The sequence below is a fragment of the Miscanthus floridulus genome, chromosome 6 (assembly GCF_019320115.1).
Source record: "Miscanthus floridulus cultivar M001 chromosome 6, ASM1932011v1, whole genome shotgun sequence".
Lineage (NCBI taxonomy): Eukaryota > Viridiplantae > Streptophyta > Magnoliopsida > Poales > Poaceae > Miscanthus > Miscanthus floridulus.
The window spans coordinates 123918354-123930101 of NC_089585.1; the positions used below are offsets into that span (position 1 = coordinate 123918354).

The following is an 11748-nucleotide window of genomic DNA, read 5'->3' on the forward strand; positions in this document are numbered from 1 at the left end:
CAGATAGGTGTAGTTAGGGATGGCCATGAACTTTGCATAGCATGATCATCCTATGATGGCGTGGTAGGTCCCATGGAACCCGACCACCTCGAAGGTAAGGGTCTCCATCCTATAATTGGTTGGATTCCCAAAGGTGATGGGCAGATTGATCTACCCAAGCAGCATGGCCTGCTTTCCAAGCATGATGCCGTGGAAAGGTGCCCCGGTCAACTAGATGCGCAATCAATCGATGCCCATGGCATCGAGCGTCTCAACGTATATGATGTTGAGGTCGCTGCCTCCATCCATCAGAACCTTGGTGAGCTGCTTCGTGTCGATGATCGGGCTGTGGGACGCTTTTCCAGGTGGTCGGTCCAATCAAAGATGATGGCGGACTCCAACCATCGGAGGAAGGAAGGTGTGGCCAGCTTGGTCGTATAGACCTCGCAGCGTGCAAGCTTCTAGCGGCGCTTGGAGTCATAGGCCGCCGACCCCCCGAAGATCATGCGGCAGCCATCCGGCATTGGAAAGTCACCGTCCTTCCCCTTGGCATTGTCTACTGCCGGCTTGGGCTCCTTCCTATGCTCCCCCTTGTTGGAGCCACCGGACAGGAACCGCTTCATGAGGGCATAGTCTTTATATAGGTGCTTGATAGGGAAGGTATGGTTCGGGCATGGCCCTTCGAGCAGCTTCTCAAAGTGGTCTGGGGTACCCTCGGTGGGCTTCCGACCCCCCTTGCGTAGTCTTTATATTCCTCACACAGTCGCTAGTTCTTCTTCTTGTTGGGGCAGTTGGAGGCGCCTTCAACGGTGTCCTCCTCCCGCTTCGCCTTGCCCTTGGGGTGGTCAAAAATCGCTCCGACCGCCTCCTCACCCGAGGCATGACTGGTGGCGATGTCGAGGAGTTCCTTGGTGGTTCGTGGGCCCTTGGGTCCTAGCTTGTGACCTAGGGACTCACACATGGTCCTAGACAGGAAGGCTCCTATAATGTCAGCATCGGCGACGTCGGGCAGCTCGTTGCACTGCTAGGAGAAGCGCCCGATGTACTCTTGAAGAGTTTCCCCGGACTTCTATCGATAGTTTTTGAGATCCCATGGGTTTCCAGGACATGCGTAGGTGCCCTAGAAGTTTCCCACAAAAATCTACTTTAGGTCCGCCTAGCTTTGAATCCAGTTGGGCGAAAGGTGCTCTAACCATGTTCACGCCAAATCAGTCAGGAATAATGGGAGGTTGTGGATAATGAAACTATCACTATTTGCTCTGCCAGCTTGGCAAGCAAGCCGGTAATCCTCGAGCCATAGTTTGGGGTTTGTTTCCCTGAAGTATTTTGGGATGTTGGTCAGCGGTTGGTACTGCGATGGAAAGTCGATGTTGAGGGTGTGTCGGCCGAAGGCCTGAGGTCCCAGCAAGTCAGCGTCCACCGCGATGAGGGTGGGAGCTGCGGCCGGCTTCCTCTCCCTCATTGCTTTGTCCATGCCTAGGGGCATCCAGGGTGTTTCGTGCATCACGGTGGAGGCCAAGATGCTCATGCACCGGGGCCGCGGCGTGCCTCCCACCGCCGTGTGATGCCTGGTGGATAGACATGTCCCTAACATGTTGTCCCGAGGGCGCATGCTGGCTGGCGTCGAGCTCTCTGCCTGCTGCACCACCGCACGCTTGAGCAGCGTGCGGATCTCATGTTGGGCCCGATGATCCTTGGGTGTTGCGGGCTCCGGGAGCCCTCGGAGCAAGGCCATCGTGGCAGCGATGTTCTGGCTTGCCTAGGCGAAGTGTGGGAGGGCTCCATCGTCTTCGATGATCCTTTGGTTCATGTCGTGGGCCATGGCATGTGCACGCCCATTGTCTCCACAACGCTTGAGCTCCACACGCTCCTGCTCTAGCTAGAGTCATGCATCCTTGAGTTCCCTATGTCGCGCCCTCAGCTGCTCCATCTGTAGGCGAGGCGAGACCCCGTATCTTCCTCAACCTCATTATCGAGGTCATTTGGTGGGGTAGCCCCTCCCTCGTAGATGCTTTCAATGTATTCCTTGGGGGTACCTGCTATAAAACATTCTCGCAAGGGGTGATGGCTCCCCCTGCTGGAGTCAAAGTCGAAGAGCAACTCTAAATCTCCCACAAGAAGGTCATGGAAAGATTCCACGACGTATTTAGTCATCTGCACGAACTCGTCATTTGTAGGGGATAGGTGCATGCGCTGCACCACGGGGTGGCCAATGGTCCCCATAGCATTACGCAGACTAAACAGGAACGCTACCAGGGCGCTCTGAATGAGGTATTCTAGGGAGAGCGGTTCCCTTCTGGCAAGCTGCGTCATGATGTTGGTGAACGAGAAGGTGAGGCAGCGCAAGTCCGCCCGAGACGGTCGAGGTCCTAGGCAGGCATCGAGCTGGCGCTCTAGCCTCCCGTAATCGAAGCTGAGGAGCTGGTTGCTCCTAGGGGCACGGACCTCCGGCACGTGCAGCTATAGCTCCTCAAGCGCCTCGATGATCATGTTGAGGCCAGTGGAGTGGAGAGGCTGGACGGCGGTGGGAGCCTACGCCACCTCTTCCTCTGTCGTGACAATGAAGTCTAGGTTCCTGAAGCACATGTGCGTGCCCGGGACCCAGCTGACACCGTGACTAGCCATCCGAGGCCTGATGTGGACGTCGAGACACGCAAAAAGCCCCTACCTAGCGCACCAACTGTCGGTGTTTCAGATCATCGGCTAGTAAATTTGTATCTGCGCGTCTGGCCCGGATGATGTGCTCGGAGGACATAAGGATTTATACTGGTTCGGGTGGAATGTCTCTATGTCCAGTCTGCTGCTGCTCGTGTTACCGGCACTAGTTTGTAGTAGGGGTTACAAACGGACGAGAGAGGGAGCGGATCCCAGGTCTCTGGTGGAAGAATTAAAGAGTGCTAAGAGTTTGTTCAGCTGTGCGCTCGTGCCCCTCTTGGGGCGTCCTGCTTCCCCTTTTGTAGGTGAAGGGGAAGGCGCAAGTTACAGAGAGAGGAAAGGAGAAAAGCGAGGGAGAAGAAGGCCTCCAGGGCCGCCGTGTCCTTCTTCTCCTTCATGCGGGTCCCGCTGACGCTGTAGATGGTGACGGGGATGGCTCCACATCGGGCTCTTGTTCACCACTGGTGCCATGCCTCGATGTCATCAGCTGGTCGTGGCGTCCCATCCCATCTTGGCAGACGACGTGGTGAACCGACGTGTCTATCAGCGGTCGTACGGGGAGTAGGCAGCACAGCGACCACGCACCCATCACTGTTGGCGATGTGAACCCCCAGGCTTGGCCTGATGTGGTCACGAGTCACATCAAGACATGCCCGCTTCCTTTCCGGTGTCAGAAGTTTGACCCTAGGGTCATACCCTTAGACCCATAGTGGTTTGGAGGCGGTATGGATCCCCGTCGGGTGTGGCAGAACCTTCTAAATTATAGGACTCACATGCACTTGTCACTGTCTAACGACCTTTGACAACTATGCATATGTTCCTGGTAACTTAAGAAGTTTGTCGGGTGTCCTCGGGGAACCCCGAATCATCCACGATTTCCGAGCAGGATCACATTACAGAGTCATTGCAGTATTACAACATTTATTCAAATATCAATACCAGAGTAAAAACAGCGGAAGTCTTATGATAACTTAGTTTACAAACCAGTTGTTTCAAATCTTACAAACTAAGTTCGATAATTATTACAAACCATAGTAGTAGTGGAGTGGCATAATTAACATATACCTAACACACAAAATAAACGTCCTGCCCAAGGATCACACATTTACTTCTCATCGCCAGAACGAACGATAGTCATGCAGCACGATCCAAAACAGATCTGCTCATGAGGCTCACCTGCAACAAGGGTCAACGAACCCTGAGTACAAAAGTACTCAACAAGACTTAACCAAAATATTAACTGATAAACTTAGGAATGCAGGCTCAGGGATTCAAGGTATGGCTTTAGCAATACACAAAATTCTTTTGCGTAAAAGCTCTTTACAAAATTTTAGTATTTCAACATTTAAACTTCATAAGAACAATATATGAATCTGCCATGATCCGTAATGAGATCATGAACTTCATATCAAACTCTTTCTCAAATCCAGCTCAAGTTTTAGTTATTAACTACGATGATGAACAGTGAGTTGAGTCTCCATAACCGAGGAGCAACGACGATTCGAACCGATTAAAACCCAGCTGGGAATTCCAGACCACACGACATATGCAGGTCCCCGACCTACATATACCAACCTACCCTTGGATCCTCTAAACAAGAACAGGTCCGCGCCACCCGAGAATACAGTACTCCACCAATCCAGCCCATTGCCACGTGGGTACACGCTATTCCCACCATCTCTCCACTCCCAGTGCGCGAGTAGCCATTCTCATAATAGAATAGCTGAGTAAAGGCTTACCAGAGTATGTGGTTAGTACTACAAAGTATCACCTCATGCAATTCAACAATGGTACGGACCTTAATCGACACAGGCAAAAAGAACCCGCTCACAAGACCTCCATGTCTTGTGGCTCACATACACCGAGTCCGCTCGGTCTAGATTTATTTCTCCACATCCCCATATCACATGATAACATAAGTAACCAAGGTTCCATTAAAAACTTGCAGGTGGCAGGTAATCACCCGACCTTCATCGTTCTACGCATAGCTAAGCAAAACTAGGCATATACGAATTTAAAACTGGTAATATGGTAAATATGGAATAACAAGGGTGGTAATACACCAATTAGGCTCTTACTTAACTCATAATCACTTAATGTAGTAATGGAAAGCAAAAGCAAAATTAATTTGTAAAACACAAGGTAGGGTTGTATGCATCCGGGGCTTGCCTTCGTTGACGGAAAAGTCCGGTTTCTACGACGTTTCACAAGTATTCGATCCGACCTCAACAGACGGATTAACCTCCTCAACAACTTGATTAACTACCATGTGTTCACCTTCGTTCACTACACGTAATAACAATGCCATGTTTTAACATGATGCGGAATACGAAACATGATGCTCGATGATGGATGCAAAGATTAACAATTTAAATACAACTTTTCTTCACGGTACAGTTGCAAGTCAAACAAACTAAATCTTTTTCGTAACACATACATCAATTGCCAAGGATCATTATCAACAAATGACCCAAGGTCATCTCTCAATCCAAAATTTCAAGCAAAACCTAAATCATTAAAGGTTACTATTTGCTTTTATGAATTAATTATTTAAATCAAAATTATGAAATAAATCAACTTATTCTAATTGAGCTCAAAATTTTAGTAAATGTTCATTACATGATAAGAAAATGGCAAAACAAATTTCATAACTTTTGGACAATTAAATAAGCCTAGAAAAATCATGGAAATCCATTTATTAATAAATTGAGCAATTTTTATCATATTCAAAAAGTACTGAAAAACATTATTTCATATTTTTATTAAATATTATACATCACAGAGAGGTCACACAAAAATTTTCATAATTTTTGGAGCTCTAAATAAATCTACACAAAAATAACAAAAACAGACACTATTCATTCAAATCTAAAAAACAGAAAATTCATTTTGAACTACACAGTCGCTGACAGGATGACCCCACATGTCATCTTCAACCTCCAGCTTTGACCCCAACGGTGACGGCGCTAACCGGCACTAACTCGCCGACGGTGAGTCCAACGGTGACGGCCAAAGTACCAAAACACTACCCTCGACTAGGCGCATCGATCTAGGGCACAAGCTAGACTCGCTACGGACTGGACCGAGCACTACGTTGGCCATGGCGGTTACGACGGCGCGGCTACGCTACGCTGGCGATGTGAGACCTGTAAAGCTTAAACAAATGGCCCAGGAAGCATCAGCAGCTCACCCCAAACGCGACTGAGTAGAGCACAAGGCCGGAGGAGCAACGGATAGGTGGGTCGACGTTCCGAGCAAGCACGGCGAAGCAGACCGTCGTCGGTGACGATGCTCCGGTGGTTGTGGTGGTCAAAATGAGAAATCAATGGGTCATAGAGTACCACAGCATCATGGCGAAGCTGAAGCAAGACTCAGCAGGGGCAGAGGCGCACCGTGGAGCTCTGGCCACGGCGAAGCGCTCGCGACGGGGACGCTGCCGGCCGCGAGGAAGAAGAGCGCGCACACCAGTTTCCCGACGAACTCAAACTAAATTGGTGGGTTGGCTGGGCGCGCAGAGATAAGGCGGAGCTATTGAGCGCTACGCTGCGACGGCACAGGCACTGGTTCGACGGTGGAAGCTCGCCGGAGATGAGCAAGGCGACGGGAAAACAGAGGAGGAGGAAACGGCAATAACGACGGCGACTCAGGTTATAAAGGATGGCCAGGAAGCGCAAGGAAGCCACGGCGAAGCCATTTCCCTCGCCAGCGCGACGTCCAGACGGCCATGCGCGTGCCTGGAAGCGAACCGAAGGTCGCCGGCGGTGTAGCTAAGGCGGTGAACACTGTTCACAGAAATTACAAAATTGCCATTCGCCAAAATTCACAAATTACTCTTAAATTTTCATAACAACTCAAAAATCTCCAAAAACAAAAGTTGTTCAAAATCAAAAGTTCTACAACTTTTCTTTTATAACTAACCCCTAATTCGGTCTACATTTTGAAATAATCTTTTGAATTCAAATAGGGAACATTTAAGGAATTTCGCCTTTTCAGATAACTTCAAATTTTACTAAACAACTTGAAAAATTCCAAAAACAAACTTTGTATAACTTGTCAAGCTCTACACTTTTGCTTTAAGGCTCGACCCCAAAATGTGCTTCAATTTTGAAATGGATTTTCAGGGTAGGGTTAAATATTGAAAATCAGGGTTTTTCGGAATTTCAAACCAATACAAAGGTTTCAAACTTGATTCAAACAATACCAAGCAATACTTACCACATAAATATAAACTTGTTTTAGTGTGTGCATCTCAAAGTTTTCACCAAATGCCAAATGCTTTGCAATGCATGTGATGACATGTCAGGTTTTAGTATTTAAACACCCGAGGTGTTACATCGGGCGAGACGGAGCCCGTGCCCTTAGGGTTGGGCGGGGCGGCTCCTGTACCTCGGGGTCGGGCGATACGGGGCCCGTGCCCGAGGGGTCGGGTGAGACGAAGCCCGTGCCCTCAGGGTCGGGCGGGACGGCTCCCGTACCCTCAGGGTCGGGCGACACGGAGCACGTACCCGAGGGGTCTGGCGTGGCGGAAACCGTCACTTCGGGGTCGGTCGAGACTGAAATACGTCCTCGATTATCTAGGCAAGTTTGTCGTCCGCGGTCCTCAAATTCCTTATTCGGGTATCTTTAATACTGATACCCGACACGAAAATTGGCCTGGACCGGTTTAGATACTAGCCTGAACCATTCTTAGCATGAATTCTCCCAAGTACTAATAAATTTAGTGTCACGTGTAGGCTTTGTATGGCTAGTGCTTAGAATAGGACTTATAGTGTTCAGGCAATATGTCGTAACATCCGGTTCAGGTGGTGTTCAATCGTGCCCTACATTAAGTTTATAAAAACATTATCAATATTTGTACATCAAATAAGTTTATATAAAAATATAATCTATGGTTTTACCTAATGATACTTATTACACATTATAAATATTAATATATGTTCATATATATATTTATAAGACTTGATTGATATTGATTCTCTCCTTTCGTTTCGTATCAAACGACGTTTTAGAATTTATCAAAAAATCAACATTAAAGCTAAAAAAGCAAAATGTCTCTTAAAGAGCATATAGATGTATTATGAAAAGAGAAATAAGAGAAATGTGTATTAAAAATATACATTAAAAAACGACAGGACCAAATAATTTAGAACACAATTTAAATACTATATGATCGTTTATTTCGAAACGGAGGGACTATGTAAAAGAAGACATTTCTTTTTAACGGAGGGAGCCGAGCACTCCACATCCATAGCTGCATTAATTTCAAATCTACGGAGTACGTCGTGTTCCCCCTCAAGTCCTCAACATCGTGCAGCAGATCATCTCAAGTTCTCGAACCTCTCCTGCCTCAGTCTCGTAACCGACGGCGGTGCGTACGTCGAGCCATCGTGCCGCCTCGCTCCTGCGCTCGCGGCCGCCGCGCGCTGCTGCTCCTGCTGCAAGTCGCGTCTCACGGACCAGAGCAATTCGGCGCAGCGCCGCATTGCTGGCCGCGCGGCGCGATCCGGAGCCGTGCACTCGACCGCCAGCGCCATCACCTTCTCCACAGCTGCCACGACAGCGCTGGTCCGCCGCATCCGGGGGTCCATCGCCACCACTGCGAAGCCCTCCCTGCACTTGCGCAGCGCCTGCGCCAGCACGGGGTAATTTCGTCAAACACCTCACGTGCGGTACATTTCAGTATCAGAAGCGCTGGTTTTGTTTGGGTGTGCTTGCTTTACCCATTCGGTGGTCAGGCGTTGGTGGCGCCCGCGCCCGCGGCCACGCTCGATAGGGCGTCGGCCGGTGATGAGCTCAACGAGGAGGACGCCGAAGGAGTAGACGTCGCTGCGGTCGGTGAGCTGGCTTGTGCGCAGGTACTCAGGGTCCACGTATCCGGCCGTCCCCTTTACTAGCGTTGACACGTGGGTCGCTTCAGGGTTTTCAGGGGCTAGGCGTGCGAAGCCAAAATCGGCAACCTTTGCTCGCAGTTGCTCTGTTAGGAGAATGTTGGATGACTTGATGTCACGGTGGATGATCGGATGATCTGCTTCCCATTGTAGGAAAATATTTGTCAGACATAAGGATGCTGAAGGTTTGGTATCTGCGGTAGATGTCAATACATAGATATTTTGGGTGGCTATCATACAAAATTCTGATCATGGATGTTCTGAGATGGTGATTTTCATGTTGACTGTATCATCTAGGGATCTGATGTGTGATGTATTAACATTCAGGACCATGATCAAATATGCACTTGTGGGGTTATGCCAAATATGACTATCTTATGCATCTATGTTTGGGGGCTGACTCAAATTTTCATATAGAAATGGAGTGTGGGTACCTGTATAACCATGTAAGTAGGCAATGGCATGAACTATGTCAATAGCGATGTTGAGACGCTGTGCAAATTCCAATGGTTCCCCTTTTGACCCTGCATAGTGGAAAAGTTCGTTAAGTTCCCTTTAATCCAATGGAAAATGAAGATTTATAGCATTACATTCTACAACATAATTTGATTCCAAAAATCAAGATTGGAACTGGGAACAAAAATGAAACATGGTTCAAACATGCAAAAAAGAAAACCATAGGCTTAAGCTGAATAGCATGCACATGTTTTTACATCTCTTTCAGTAGATTGACATTTAGGATATCACAGGTGACTTGTCATATTTATAAACAATACTTCAATGCATTTAACTTCATCCAGTTATACTATCTTGGTGACTGGTGACTTACAAAATTCGTGGATTCTATAACTTTTACCATCTTGACAATATTGCTACACTACCACAAAAAATGTAGTAGTATGTGTTTAAGCTTGTCCATTGCACATGTTTGACGTACCATCCAAGTGTTGACGGAGTGTTCCATTACTGACATACTCAACCAGAATTAGGCGTTCATCCTCGTATTCCACGTACCCAAGAAGCTTTACCAAGTTCAAATGCTCGACCTTTGACAGCATCTGGATCTCACTTCTGAACTCTGCAGATAGATGCCCACTATGCATCTGCCAAATCCAGATGTTGCATGAAATTTTTTTCTTGATTTGACTGCTGCAACTCGGTCTAGTAAATATGTACAACATTTCTTCTGTTGAAAGAATATTCACCTACAAACCTTAGTAGCCCTCTTTACAGCTATGATGGATCCATCCCTGAGCTTCGCCTTATACACAGTGCCAAAATTACCTAACCCAATTTTGTTTTGTTCACTAAAGTTTGAAGTAGCCTGGCAAATTTCCTGAAACGAGAACTGTTCTTGCCAGGACTTTGTTTGGCTGCTATCACCTCTCTGCCTGGATATATTATGTATATTATTGCTTGTGCTACTTGTCGATGAAATTCTGGAGACTGCAGGAAACAATTGGAAACCATCTTAATTGGACTCACCTTTGATTTAACAGTTGAGCAGTTTGATTAAGAACACATCCTCACAAAGTATATTCGTCATTGAGCAGCTATGTATGTCTTGTTTTGGACCACATATGGCCATATGGGTACTGGTGAGTTTTGTAACTTGAACGTAAAACTTCATGATTGACCACAAGCATGTCAATAGAAATGTCAGTTGAAGAGCAATGCTAACTTGAACGAGTTTGAATTCTGATTAGGGCCAGTTTGGATGCCAAATTTTTTGGCAAAACGCTACTGTAGCGTTTTCGTTGTTATTTAGCAATTAGTGTCCAATCATAGTCTAATTAGGCTTAAAAGATTCGTCTCGTGGATTTCGTCTAAACTGTGTAATTAGTTTTATTTTTTATTTATATTTAATGCTTCATGCATGCGTCTAAAGATTCGATGTGACGGGGAATCTTGAAAAATTTGGCATTTTGGGGTGCAACTAAACAGGGCCTTAGCTTATTAGGTGAAAACTGGAAACAGGAAGTGGCAGTGAAAACTCAGATTGTAGATCGGGAGTCTGAGTAAGCTCAAATTCACTGGTAGGTTGACTAAACATCAGGCTGTATCATGATATTTGTAACGCATAAGTTGAAGGTCGATTAGGATGGATTCCTTATCGATTATTGCTGATTTATGCCACAATTTTGCATTACCATGATTAAAATCGTTTCTTCTATATAGAATCTTAAAAGACCTGATGTGCCTAATTTGACGAGGTAAATATTCGCGTCTCCTTTCTAATGCAAAAGTCGTTTCAGGACTAGCTAGTAAGTAGTAACTAAGATAGTTACACAGGCAGCATCTCAGCTTCTATATGATAGATGAATGAAGGAAGGTGAGCTTACTGGGACTAGCAGACACATCCTGGCGCTCAATTGGAGGATTCTCATGGGCTTCCTTGATTTCAGATCGAGGAGTGAAGCACTTTGCCCATGACCGTAAAATTGCAGTAACTCTTTCCCGGAATGATATTGAGCTCCTGGCCTTCCTGTTGACCATACGGGAACGAGGTGTATAGGTAGAAGTCCAAGAGAACCCAGGATCTGACTGAACCTCACTGTTGAAGCCAGAGAAACCTCCATGGCCGGTTGGGGATGTCCGGTTGCGAGCTGCCTGCATGGCTGATGGGATTCGAAGATGGGACGGACAGCTGCTCTCGCATAATCAGGTACCATGTTCTTCTGATTCTTAGCTTTTGTAGACTCGGAGGCGATGGAGGATGGACTGATTCAAATTTGACTGGGTGCATACATCTTTATTATCATAAAAAAAGTGGTTGAAATGGGTTTTTCAGGTCAAGCCAATGGGGTTAGGAGTAAATGTACGTATGACAACTACTGTTTACAATAATTTAATTGGTGGAGGATGTCACACTAGGTATATGTTTACAATTCCACTGCCAGAGAGGAAATGGACCATGCCATCGTCCTTTGGCCTGTCCTCTGAATCGTTCTCTTCTTTATGTCAAACTGTTAGAGTGCTGAGGTCAATGGATAGGGGTGCAAGTCTCTCGGGTTATTGGTCCTTCCGGAACTTGATAAAATGAACTGGAATGGTTCCGGAATTTGATAAAATGAACTAGAATGGTTCCGGAACTTGATAAAATAAACTGCAGTGGCATGCCACCTAATTAATTTAGCATTTAGGTGGAGAAAAGAACTAAGTTAGCTGATCCATAAAGCACCATTGGGTGTCCACTTACATCCTTATTAGTAGCCCTCCAAGAATA

At 46.7% G+C, this 11748-nt stretch overlaps 1 protein-coding gene across 1 annotated transcript; it reads right to left on the minus strand.

Moving 5' to 3' along the window:
• Window positions 1–7773: 7773 nt before the first annotated feature.
• On the minus strand, window positions 7774–11231 carry LOC136459436 (calmodulin-binding receptor-like cytoplasmic kinase 2). Its single transcript, XM_066459295.1, has 6 exons — window positions 10865–11231; window positions 9736–9968; window positions 9460–9625; window positions 8957–9046; window positions 8355–8659; window positions 7774–8261 (listed from the first exon to the last, which is right to left on the minus strand). The coding sequence occupies exons 1-6, from the start codon at window positions 11136–11138 to the stop codon at window positions 7953–7955; spliced, it is 1377 nt and encodes a 458-aa protein (XP_066315392.1). The 5' UTR covers window positions 11139–11231; the 3' UTR covers window positions 7774–7952.
• Between the last annotated feature and the right edge of the window lie 517 nt (window positions 11232–11748).